At 49.2% G+C, this 12,684-nt stretch overlaps 2 protein-coding genes across 5 annotated transcripts in view; one reads left to right on the top strand and one right to left on the bottom strand.

Annotated features, from left to right (window-relative positions):
* Nucleotides 1–1,378, bottom strand: part of Bco1 (beta-carotene oxygenase 1) — a 34,534-nt gene extending 33,156 nt beyond the window's left edge. For all 3 annotated transcript variants that reach the window (XM_055621044.1, XM_055621045.1, XM_055621046.1), the window contains exon 1: nucleotides 1,162–1,378. In XM_055621044.1, the coding sequence (XP_055477019.1) occupies nucleotides 1,162–1,225 (64 nt within the window). In that variant the 5' untranslated portion in view covers nucleotides 1,226–1,378. The remainder of the gene's footprint in view (nucleotides 1–1,161) is intronic.
* An 8,680-nt stretch (nucleotides 1,379–10,058) lies between these two features.
* The window catches only part of LOC129687104 (polycystic kidney disease protein 1-like 2), an 81,366-nt gene continuing 78,740 nt past the window's right edge, over nucleotides 10,059–12,684 (top strand). For both annotated transcript variants that reach the window (XM_055621405.1, XM_055621404.1), the window contains exons 1-3: nucleotides 10,059–10,353; nucleotides 10,983–11,147; nucleotides 11,590–11,775. In XM_055621405.1, the coding sequence (XP_055477380.1) occupies nucleotides 10,059–10,353; nucleotides 10,983–11,147; nucleotides 11,590–11,775 (646 nt within the window). The remainder of the gene's footprint in view (nucleotides 10,354–10,982; nucleotides 11,148–11,589; nucleotides 11,776–12,684) is intronic.

Genomic DNA, 12,684 nt, shown 5'->3' with positions numbered 1-12,684 from the left:
TGTGTGTGTGTGTGTGTGTGTGTGTGTGTGTGTGTGTGTGTGTGTGTAGTTTAGAGGATAACTTTCAAGTGTCAGCTCTCTTTTCCACCGTCTATGAAGGGCAAGCCAATAAGCAGCATGCCTCCATGGCTTCTGCGTCCGATCCTGCCTCCATGCTCCCGCCCTGTTTGAGTTCATGTCCTGACTTCCTTTGATGATGCACAGTGGTGTGGTAGTGTAAGCCAAAGGAACCCTTTCCTCCCCAAGTTGCTTTGGTCACGGTGTTTTATCACCGTGCTAGTAACCCTGACTGAGACATCTGTCTTATGAAAACTTAAGAGAGACTTTGGAAAGATTGTGCAGTGGTTAAAAGCACACTCTGCTCTTCCACTCCGGAGTGCCTGAGTTTGATTCCCAGTGCCCACTGTAGCTCATAACCGCCTGCACCTCCAGCCCCAGGGGATCTAATACTTCTGTTCTTTCCAGACACCTATATTCACATGCACATATCCGTCCGTGCACACAGACAGGCGCACACACACACACACACACACATACACACACATGATTAAAGATAAAAGAAGTTTGAAAAGGGAAAATATACTCAAATAATGATATTATATTTTTTTCTTTTATATTGTAATAGTCACCTAAATGTTGCATATAATTTTATGTAGAGACATATCCCACACACATAGAGTGGTGGACTGAATCATAGAAAATACACTTAAAGCCTGAGAAGGCTCCCAACACCTAAGGCAGTTCCTCGGTTAGAACAGTTTACCTGTGGGGCGGTGGGATGGCTCAGCAGGGTGAAAACACTTGCAGCTAAGCCTGACAAGCTGGGTTCAATCCCTGGGGCCCGCATGGTGGAAAGAACTAATTCCTGCAAGCTGTCCTCTGGTCTCCCCGCCTGGCTATCAGAGCATTCCCAGTTTTCTTCTGGACACAGGAAGAAGGACCTGCTCTCTCCTCGGAGACTGAGTTACCACATTCAAACAGACCTCTTTATCAGAGACCGTTTCTGGATCCTGGCTTTTTTGTCTCCATATATGAGTTTCCAGGCTTCCAAAGCAACTTCTAACACACACACACACACACACACACACACACACACACACACACACACACGCACGCATGCACGCATGCACGCACGAGTCCATCTAAACACAGGAGTCTCACCTGTCACTCTGGCCTGTACTGGCTCCAGCTGTTCTTTTTTATTCCGGCCAAATATTAACTCCATGGAACTGGTGGGTGTCGGGGAGGAGGGTGTTACTGGAATAGACTTCCCGGTTGCTCAAGGCCTATTGTCTTCCTGCCCTTTGCTCCTTTACATCTTCTGTCTTTCTATGATCTTTTTCTTCCTCCAATTCCTTCTTCTCTGCGGGTCAGTGTTTCTGCCTACTACCAAAAGCTGCTGGGTAATTTATACAATGTTTGGTCAAAGGTCAGTTCCCAAGCCATGTGTTACTGCTAATCTTTAATCCTGTTAGTGTTTTTCCAACTCTTCCTCTCTGATTTCACTTTTAGCTTAGCCACTCTAAGTTGGAGGAGAAGATTTGGTGTATTCTGCTGAGTTTGCCCGAGTTAGCCCACAGAGCAGGGAGGACTAGCATTCAGGACCAGCAAAGGCTCTTCAAGCAAGGGGACCGTCATGCATTGATCACATGATTGCAAGGTGTGGGTTGGTGACGTCTTCACTCTGCAAATGTGGGCAAGATTTTGTTTTTAACCAAAGGTCTGGTTCCTTCCCACTCTTAAAAATCATATCAACTGACACTTGATTGGTTTTCTTTTTGGGAAAAGGGCACAAAAAAAAATGTATCAGGTGCCCATTACAAAAAACAAAGACATAGAAAAAAGGCTTTTTATCAGGGACCAAAGAATAATTAAAACACAAAACAACTCCAGGGGCTGGGAGACAGTGTGTTGTACAAGCATGGGGACCCCAGTTCTACCCAAAGCACCCACACAAATCCCAGCGCTGGGAGACAGACACAGTAGGATCTTTGGGGCTTGCTGGACAGCCAGCCCGGCCAAAACCCTTCAGTTCAACCTGGGCTATGAAGAGGGAGAAACCTTGGCTGTTTTTGGCTTTAGGATTTCCTCGTGTTCACATATCGTGATGCCACTGCCTAAAATCCACATTGCGTTTTCGAGAGCCCTGGGTAAGAGCTGGTGAACTCTTGATTCCTGCTGCTCAGAGTGACTCCCTCAGCAGGGAGAGTCGCAGGAGGCTGAGGTCAAGCTGGGTTCCACACTACACTAGACACACAGGAATCAATACAGGACACCTGGGGAAGACGTACAATTTCTCTGTTTTATGTAGTTAAATAAATTAGAAACCTAAAGATGATTTGGGGTTGGGGAGAGGGCTCAGTAGTTGACTTTTAAACAGAGGACTCGAGTTCAATCCTCAGGACTCATGTTCAAAAAAAAGGGCATGCTTCCGTTGTATAATCCCAGTGCTATAAAGGTGGGGGAGGGAGGCTGCTCCTTAGCTGTTGGCCAGCCACCTTAGCCTCCTTGGTGAGTTCCAGGCCGAGGAGAGACCATATTTCAAAAGTAAACAGATAAAGTGGATGGTACCTGAGAAGGCAATGGCCAAAGTTGTCCTCTGGCCTACACCCATGCTTATACGTGAATGCACACTGGCTCATGTAAGTGTAACTGTGACACACGCAAACACAACAACACACAACACACACACACAAATGGTTTGGGGAGGGAGGGAGAGAGCAAGCCAGGGTGCTTGCTCTCACATAGTGCAGCTGTGGAGGAAGGTGGGAGCCAGCTGAGAGTCATGCAGGGTTTCAGGACATTCTAGAACAGGCTGTGCTTCCTTCCCTGGCTGCACATTGCCTTCACCTGGTGAGAATTTGTGAAGTGCCGGGCTGGGCTCCAGACCCACTGACTCAGAATCTCAGCGGAGCCAGTGGCCAGCATTTTAGCAATGCCTTTCCTGTGCACAGCCGGAGCTGAGGGGCCCATGGCCAGGGAAGAGATGGAGAGCTTGGCTGACGCTGGGCTGAATTTCCTGTGGGCAGGGGCCATGTTTCTCTCTCTGACCCTCTTTTTCCATAGTATGAAGTAGGATGACATGATATCAGAACCCCAAGGCCCGTCATCTTTTCTCCCTTTTCTTAGAAGGCACTTCCCTCTGTCCCACATTTCCAGTAATTCCCATGATGAGCTACTTTATGCTGCTGTTGTGTCCAAACACATGTTTTTATGCCAGAATTATTTACTCTGAGCTGTGAAAGCTGCATCCTCATACAGGTATCTGGGATACACCAAGGGCTCAGAGGGGAAAAAAATTACACTACTTTTTTTTCTTTCCAGAAAGTTCTGTTGGTAGTGCTGAGTTGGCTAAAGAGCAAATAAAATGGTCTATACATGTAAGTAAGGGAGCAGAGGCTTTTGTGGTTAACAGATAGTTAAAGGGTATGTCTTAGTTACGGTTTCTGTTGTTGCAATGAAACACCATGACCAAAAAGCAAACCCGGGAGGAAAGAGTTTATTTGGCTTGCTCTTCCATATTTATATCATCAAAGGAAGTCAGGACAGGAACTCAAACAGGACAGGAGCTGATGCAGAGACTATGGAGGGGTGTTGCTTACTGGCTTGCTCCCCATGGCTTGCTCACCCTGCTTTCTTATAGAATCTAGGACCACCAGCTCAGGGGTGGCACCACCCATAGTAGCCTGGGCCCTTCCCCATTGATCTGATCACTAATTAAGAAATCCTACAGCTGGATCTTATGAAGGCCTTTTCTCAATTGAGGTTCCCTCCTTTCAGATACCTGTAGTTTGTGTGTCAAGTTGACGTAAGACTAGCCAGCATAAGACAGGCCCAGTGGCACACGCCTGTGCTCCCAGCACTCGGGGAGGCAGAGGCAAGCAGATCTTTGTGAGTTCGAGGCCAGCCTGGTCTACAAAGTGAGTCTAGGATAGCCAAGGGTACACAGAGAAACCCTGCCTCAAAAAACAAAGCAAAACAAAACAACAACAAAAAAAGCCAGCACAGGGTGCCATGTCAGAAAAGCCAAAAACCGAGAATGGCAAAGGCATGCATTGGTCCACACAAACAGTCACTCATTTGTCAATTCCATGAATATGGGTCACCCCTGTCGGGCAGGATTGGTTCCACAATGCAGGCAAAGGAAAGGAGTGGGAAACCCCCAAGCCTGTAAGTGCCTGGGGAGGACAGGGGCCGAAACAGCAAGCTTCCACAGGACTAGGGACTGAGCCAAGGCCTGTACAATGGTTAGGTGCAGCCCCCTGGAGAAGGTGAGGAGGGAGGACCAGGCAGAGGAGGAGGTGAGCTGCCTCAGCTGTCCCAGCGCAGGCCCCACACAGAGACTCTGCCATGAGAGGTTTAGATGTTGCTTCCTGTGCTGCTGGAGCCACAGGAGGGAATGGCTCTCAGGAAAGGAAGGGAAGGGAGAGAACTGTCAAGTGAAGGCTGGACTTGCTAAGATGGAATTGAGAAGAATAGAGAGGACTGATACTGCACAGAAGTGTCTCATCCTTAATCCCAGCACTCGGGCAGGAGGCAGAGGCAGGAGGATCTCTGTGAGTTCGAGGCCAGCCTGGTCTACAAAGAGAATTCCAGGACAGCCAGGAACTGTTACACAGAGAAACCCTGTCTCGAAAAAAACAAAAAAAAACCTCTCATGCCAGCGCGTAGTCAACAACCTCAGCTATGACAATCGTTTTGTGAGCAGGCTGATCTTGAAGATTGTGGCAGTTGGGCTCAGGATAGTCCTGCAGGAAAACACACACACAAACATGAAGTAAAAGTTGAAATCAGCAAGCCATACAAATTGTGTTATAAAACAGCCCAACAGTCTTATTTTGCAACCCCATATCTCTTGCTAGAAGCCATTGCCCACTTCCAGTGTTTCCCTGTTGGAGATAGTGTTATCAGATCTAAATTACGTTGCAGTTTTCCAATTATGTTCTAGGTGGTGCTGCTAATGAGCCAGGGTGATAAGCTGGGCAGACAAGGCCACATCTTGGTTTTCGGGTTTAAAGGTGAAAGGCAAAGTCCCCACGGAGGCGGCAGCTGCCCTTACGGAAGGACACGGTGGGTGTTCGGTAGACACTCAGCGAACAGACGCGTGTGTAGGCGTGTGGTTCGCTGTGCTATGGCCACTGCACTAGGGTCCGCCACAAACTGGTCAGCTTAGAAACGGGAACTGGCCCTCCGTTCCGGAGGTCACAAGCTGGAGATGAAGGTGTCAGCAGGGCTGTGATTTTCAGAGGGTTCTGAGAGCTTGTTCTTTCTGCCTCTCCCAGCTTCTGCCGCTCGCACGCGCTCTAACTCTGCCTCCACGTCAGTGTGGTGTCTTTTCCTCCAAGCTTCACTATTAGGGCTCTGGTCATGGTACTTGTCATTCTGCCTTCGTGCAGCCTCATCTTAACCTTAGTACATCGCAAAGCTGGTCCCAGCTAATGTCACACTTCAAGGTGCAACAGATCTGAAGGACACAATTCAACCTACAGTACTGAGGAAACAAAGGCTGTAAAAATGGGTGAAGGCAATGGTAGGTACTTTGATCCCCCAAGCTGGGTGCCTTTAGCTCCAAATCCTGAGCTCTCTCTTGAAAGCTCGCTGCTGCCTGTGGATTGTGCCGAGACAGAAGACAGGAAAGAAGAGCCAGTTAGCCCTTGTGAGACGCTAGCGGGCCTGGGAGAAGAAGTTGGCATTGGAGCTGTCCAGGGGAAAGAGTGTGGGCATGCGAGCAAGCAAGCCTTGACAAGACACAGCCTTGGTGGAGGAGACAGCGTGTCCCGAGGCTGAGGTGGGACCGTAGACTGCTCTATGGAGGGTGATGGGGGTGGTGGTGGCTGTAGTTTAGGTGGGTGCTGGGCTAGTGATGAGAAGCAAGGCTTTGGCTCTGTAAGACTGTGACCCCTCCTACCAGCTCTTTCCCTGTTTCCTCACCTTTGTCACATTCTCCTCTCTCTCCCTCCATCTCTCCTTCCCTCCCTCCCTCTTTGTCTCTGTGTGTCTCTGTCTCTTTCTCTCTCTCCTCTCTCTCACCCCCCTCATGTTTGTGTGTGCTGCCAGGTAAAGGCCAGAGGACAAACCTGGGTGTCATTCCTCCGGTGCTGATCACTTTTCTTTTTAAGCATGGTGTTTCTCTAGCCTGAGACTTGCCAATTTTGCTAGGCTGCCTGGTCAGCAAGTACCAGAGGGCCGTCAGTCTCTGTAACACTGGCACTGGGCTTGCAAGCAGTCTTCACCACGCCCAACCTCTGCCTCATTCTGTATGATTGGTCTTTCAAAGTCCAGGTTATCCCGTGAAATCTGCTGGCAAGTTAGCAGGCCTGAAGGATTCATCTATTCTTGAGTGTTTTAAAAAAAAAAATCACAAGATGGCTGGTGAGATGGCTCAGCCACTAAGTCTGATGGACTGAGCTTGTTCTCTAGGCTGGAGGAAAAAAACCCTTATGAGTCGTCTTCTGACATCCACCCCGGTGCTTACGGTGCCGTGTTGTGCTTGTGTGCATGCACACTCGCACGCGCACACACACACAAAATGAAGGGCTAGAGACATGGCTCAGCAGTTAAGAGGGTCTGTCCCCAACCCCACATGGTGGCTCGCTACGACTCTAACTGCGGTTTGAGGGAATCTGATGCTTTCCTTTGGCATCTGCAGGCACCAGGTTCACACGAGGCACATGAACGCAAAAGCAAAACATTCATACACATAAAATAAAAACATTTTTTTAATGTAAGAAAAAATAATCAAGAGAATTCCAGTCACCATTCTGGTGGCTGAGGTCGGGGCGCCTTCCTGTTTTCTCTGATTCAACATTCGGGAGCCATCTCTGGGGAGCCACCAGAACCAACCTCAACCGCAGTGGTTTCTGGGTCTCCTCCCACATAGACTGCTTGCAGTAAATCCTTGCCTGTGTTGGCTTCAGGGGAACCCAAGCTAAAATGCATATCATCCCCAGAGGAGAACACTGGGGCCCCAGGGCACACGTATTATAATGGTCCTTTTGTGTGTTTACGTATGTACATGGGTGTGGAGACCAGAGAACAACGCTGGGTACGAGCCACCTCTCTTTTCTTTTTAGACCATATAGGAGTTCTCTCAGTGATGTGGAGCTCACAAACTAGGCTCAGATGGCTGGCCAGTGAGCCCCAGGCTTCTGCCTGTTCCTATCTCTCCAGGGTTGGGATAATATTAATTTTGAACCATGCCTGCTTTGTCCACATGGTGCTGGAGACCAAGCATGGTTGAATCATCTCCCCAAAGCCTCACCAGAGTTCTTTTTAAAGATCCAGTGCTCTATTTAAACCAAACGAGCTGGCTTTCTGCTTTCCATCTACTGGGTGGGATGGCTGACCAGGTCAATAGAAACATGCTCACACGAGGCTGCTTGTGTCCTGGTTACGTGAAATGTGGACCTCCCGGACAAGAGGCCAAGGGACATTGAAAGCTGGTGAATTCACTAAGCAAGATGAACCCCAAGGCTGGCAGTCTACACTTTATCAGAATTCAAAGAATTCGAAAATGGAATTCAGCCTGGAGATTCTCACGGGTCAACTCAAGTCCCCAAGCACATCTCATTGGAAGTATAAACTGAGCCTTCACCTGGGAGATACACTGTCTTTGCGTGCGGCCTTTCACATAGTTCACTGATGGAAGTCACTAGAAGTTTGGCCTCTGCAGATAACAGACCAGATCTGCCCAGTCTGCATTCCAGCCCCTGAGTCATCCGGCAACACCGTATCCCTTTCCTGCTCCTGCCTCTGTCCCTCCTCTATCTGGCAGCACCACTTCTCGGGGCTCTGAAATGGGGGTCAAGGGCAGGGATCAGCCCCAGTAACTGAAAGTGGACCAAAGTGGACGTCTATTGACTCCTCCAATGAGCTGGTCATGGGATAGACGAGGTTAAAGAGATGCTGTCCCATCCCAGGAAAGTCACAGGGAAGAATAGCCCAAGGGTTGCAGAGACTTAAAAAGAGGAGTGGTGTGAGCTCTGTCTAACCAGTGTCCTGTTTCAGTATAAGGGAACTTGCCACCAAGCATGACTACCTGAATTCAGTTCTCACAGGATTCAGGACTCCTGAATTCAGGACTCACAGAACAAAAGGAGAGAACCAGCTCCCCAAAGTTGTCCTCTGATCTCCATATTCAAGCCATGGCATATACACTTGCATGTACAGGCACACAAAGCAAATAACAAACAAATACAAATTAAAAACACACAGATCTAAAAGAATGTAAGCTTGCTTAAAGTGATAAAGCATTCCATGCTTTTGGGGTTTCCTTGTTCGTTTTTTGGGTTTCTTTGTTTGTTCGTTTGTTTTACAGTGTTTTTGTGATACAATTCTAAGGTCCTTAGTGTGAACTTTGTTTTTTTTGTTTGTTTCTGTTTTCACAGTATTAGAAACTGAACCCAGGGCCTCCCACTTGCTAGGCAAGCAGGCCTTCTACATCCCCCGCTGAGTGTGAACTTTATAGACTACAGAGTCACATTACAATGTCAGAAGGTTGTGTGTGCCTGTGAGTACACACTGTGACATCAGTGAGCCCACAGAGTGTGATGCTTGGCGAGACAGGCCACACAGGGCACGTGACAAACTGGAAGATTCATTTGTGTGAAACGTCCAGAACGGGCAAATCTAACGGGCAAGCCTAGAGTCAGAAATGGAGATTCCTAGTTGCCAGGAGTTGGGGTGGGGAGAGTGGAGAGAAAAGGTGATAATTGCAAATGGGGCTGGGGAGAGTTCGCAGCTGGCAAGGTTCTTCCCACAGAAGCGTGAGGAGCGGAGATCTATCCCCGAAACCCATGTTAGAACTGAGGGCAGCACTGGGGCAACAGGCAGATTCCTGGCCAAACCAGGTGGCTCGTGAGCTGCACATTCAGTGAGAGATCCTGTGTCAAAAACTAAAGCGGAAGGCTGGAGAGACGGTTTGGGGAGTGGAAGGAGGGCGGAGTTTGATCCCTGAGACCCACATAAGGGTAAAACTGGTTACACACGCGAGGGCACGCACACACACACACACACACACACACACACACACACACACACACAGAGGTGGGAGGTGTAACAGTTGTTTTTTAAGGTGGAAAGCTAGGGCAGCAGAGAGGGCTTGGCAGTTAGGAGCATGTACTGCTCTCGAAGAAGACCTGTCCCTCCCTCCCATCTCGCTGTAGGAGTGCTGAAATTAAATATGCACACCACCACATCTGGATTATTACAAGGGTTCTGGGGATCAAATGCAGGCTTGTGCAGCTTATGCTTTTACACACTGAGTCATCGCTTCTGTCTCAGGAAGTAGTTTTTTCAGTTACATACGCCTTGAAAGATGAGAAGGTGGTCAGGAAGGACCCAAAAATTGCCAGAGGCCAGACTAAGCACAACACTGTGGGGAAAGATAAGACATTTAAATTTTAGCCACAGACCCCGGACACTCAGCAGATGGTTTTGGAGGATGGCTGAGGATGGATAGGTCTATGTTTTAGATAAAAGGTTATTTGATGACACGAAATAAATTTTGTAGCGAGGTTTTAGCCTCCAATAGGCGTAAGTGATGATATGGTGAGTCAGAAAGGGACCTGTCTCTCCCATCCGGTTCTGGCCACATCAGGGGAAGACCGTTATCATCTGGGTACAGATGTCGTTCCACACAATAGGGTTGCGTATGGGTACCACTCTGTATGGCTGCCATCCCATAACTCACTTCCATGCCAGTTTTATCATATGCCTGCACATGCCGATGACTTTTCTGGGAACCCTGGACACTCAGGTAATGGCCCAAAGAAAATGAATAATAAAGAATCTATCAAACAGGTATCATAGCAAATTTATCTTTCTCTGGAAGAAATGCAAATATGAATTGGTTTTCAAACAGGCATTGAGCAAATAATTGGCTGAAGTCAAAACACAGACACATTGATCCTGAATCTTTTGTCTCATAAACAAAAGAGTTATTATTGGTGCAAAGAGGGAAGGAAAGATGGATGGTGGGTGTTTGTGGGAATGGCAGAATATGAAGGAGTGGAGAACGAGCCTCATCCTGCAGCCCCAGCAGCCGTCCCAAGGTGAGCATGGCAGGCTTGGTGCTCCTGGGGCTGGCACTGAGCTCAGGCGTCACTGTGGCCAAGTCAGAAGGAGGCAGCTTATGCTTAAGGAGCCAGGTGTTCTTCAGGGATGCTTGCTATGAATTCCTGCCGCTGGGACACACCTTCCATGGTGCCCAGGGCTGGTGCGAAGGGCATGGAGGCCACCTGGTCTTCATTCGTGATGAAGACACTCAACAGTTCCTGCAGAAGCACATTTCCCAGGACAGAGACTGGTGGATTGGACTCACAGGAACCTCAGCATCCAATGGGAGTGTGGGAGGTAGGTGCTGTGTAGTTGGGAGGCATGTGATAGACTTCTTACCCAGAACCCCGTGGGAAAATTAACATGTTTTAATTTTCATGGCAAGGAGTCCCTCCTCTTTAGTTGTTTTGTAGATCAGGTATAGTAAGTCATGTACAGTAACTAGCAGAGGAACTGGTCTAAAAACATGTTTGTCATCCTCTTGTTCCTGGGGTCCATGCTCTCTGTTGTGTGTCTGTTCACTCTGAAGACAAACCTACCCCGGAAGGTTGCTGAGTCTTGCAGGACTCTAGAAGCTTCTGGAGCAATGCAAGCCCCTTCTGTCTGCTCTCAATTCATGCCCAGACACAGCTGAGCAGACACTCTGCTCCAGAGTTCTTCACCTATGAGTGTCACGGAATACTCTGGGCCCTGCACTTTGCCACTCCTGATTTGCACCACTTTTTGTGGGTTTCCCCAAGATGGTGTCCAGTTATGTCTGAGCGTTTGAGACTAAGGATGAGGACACACTCATTCTCTGCTGTGGGAAAGCAAAGGCATTGACTGAGCACCAGTGCATGCTAGGAGCTGAGGTAGGGCAAGGCCTCCACCTAGGGAGGGCAAGAGAGGGTTCCTGCCAAGGCCTGCTGTGCTTGTTTCCATTCCAGGCTCTGGGACCTGGCTGGACTCTACAGATGTGAACTATAGCAACTGGCAGGAAGGGCAGGCCACACCTGCCCCAGGGACCTGCGGCTGCATCAGGGGTGGCTCTTCATCCCGGTGGGCTGCCTTAGAGGACTGTGCCCAGGCCCTTGCCTTCATCTGCGAGTTTGGTGAGCTGGTCCTGTGTAGCCTCCCTCCCCGACTCTCCCTGCTAATGTGCTTCCCTCCCTTCCTACTTCCTTTTCTGCCCGCCTGCTTTTCACCCTCTTAGGCCTCACCTCTCCAGCCATCTCTCTTTACTGATCCCCCTCATCTCTGTAGGTTTTTTGTCATTCTTGTCTAGGTCATTCTTTCCCAGCTCTCTCTCCCCTTTGTGTCTCTTTGCTTTCCTCTCTCTTTTGTGTCTATACCTTGCCTGTAGACCTCTTGTGACACCGTCTTGTTTGTTTGGGACTTTCTCCCTTCCCAACTCTGGATCCGCACCACCCCATGCTCTGTGTCTCTCTGAGTCTCCCCTCCTCTCCAGCTGGCCCCACTCTACCCTTGCATCTCACAGCCCTGGCCCGGCACTTACCTAGTTCATTCTAAGTTGCCACCTTCTCTTTGTTGCAGGGGTCGGCCGCAGCCTGGCTTGTGACGGCCACAACGCCACCATGCACTGTGGCTCTGGAGATGTCATCCAAGTCCAGGATGCTTTCTTTGGGCGCCAGACCCCCTATTTGTGCACCTGGGGCATCTGGCCTCCTGCCGACCTAGAGGGAGAATGTGGCTGGGTCAGCGTCAAGGATGAGGTGTCAGGTAGGACCCCAGGAAGATTCTGATGTTCTTCAGATACAGCCTGGGCCTCCTCCCTGTGGGGAAGCCAACCAGCTTGTGTCCACAGCACTATGGCCATGGTCGTCAAACCCAGCTTCTGGGGCAGGAAGGCTTCTAATCTCTGGGTGCAGAGAACATCAATTCAGTTAGCCTGATTTTTACATTTATAGAACATTTCAAACCTAGAGGCAAGAATAAGGAAAGCTAGATTGCACGGCTTATGTCTGTAATCCTTGCACTTGAGATATGGAGGAAGGAGGATCAGAAGTTTAAGGTCATCCTTAGCTACCTAGCAGGTTCGGGGTCAGCCTGGGCTACGTGAATCCCTGTCTCAAACAAGCCAGCAAAGAATAAAGAATATTGTGATAAACTCCCAGAGAACCACCTCCTCCTTTGTCAGATCTCAATACCATGTCACGGTGTAGCACTGGCTTAAGATTTGTTCATAAAGAATAAATAAAGTGTGGCATCACAGGGCTCATCTACCTTGCTTCTCTTGAGGCAGGGTGTCTCACTGGAGTGAAACTCACTTAGACTAGGGTGGACCAGACTAGCTAGTCAGTGAGCCCCAGGGATCTGGCTGTCTCCCCTTCCCCAGTGCTGGGATTATAAATTTGTACCACCACACTCTGCTTTTTGGTGTGGGTTCTGGGGTTGAGTTCAGGCCTGTGTGTTTGCATGGAAGGCACTTTCTGACAGGGTCACCTCCCCAGCCGCTGGGGCAGACATTTCTGATGCCATCTCCTCTGTGTGTGTGGTGCTTTCCCTATGGCTTCCCACCACACACACCCAAATCAGAATAACTCTCCTCTGACCATCAAGGACTCAGTTTCAGGGATTGCCCGGGCTTCCTGGCTCTCCTCTGAAGACTCCAGAACCTTCCTGTATCCA

The sequence above is a fragment of the Psammomys obesus genome, unplaced genomic scaffold (assembly GCF_907164565.1).
Source record: "Psammomys obesus unplaced genomic scaffold, mPsaObe1.curated_primary_1811, whole genome shotgun sequence".
NCBI classification, from domain to species: Eukaryota; Metazoa; Chordata; class Mammalia; order Rodentia; family Muridae; genus Psammomys; species Psammomys obesus.
This window is presented reverse-complemented; position numbering and strand designations above follow the sequence as displayed.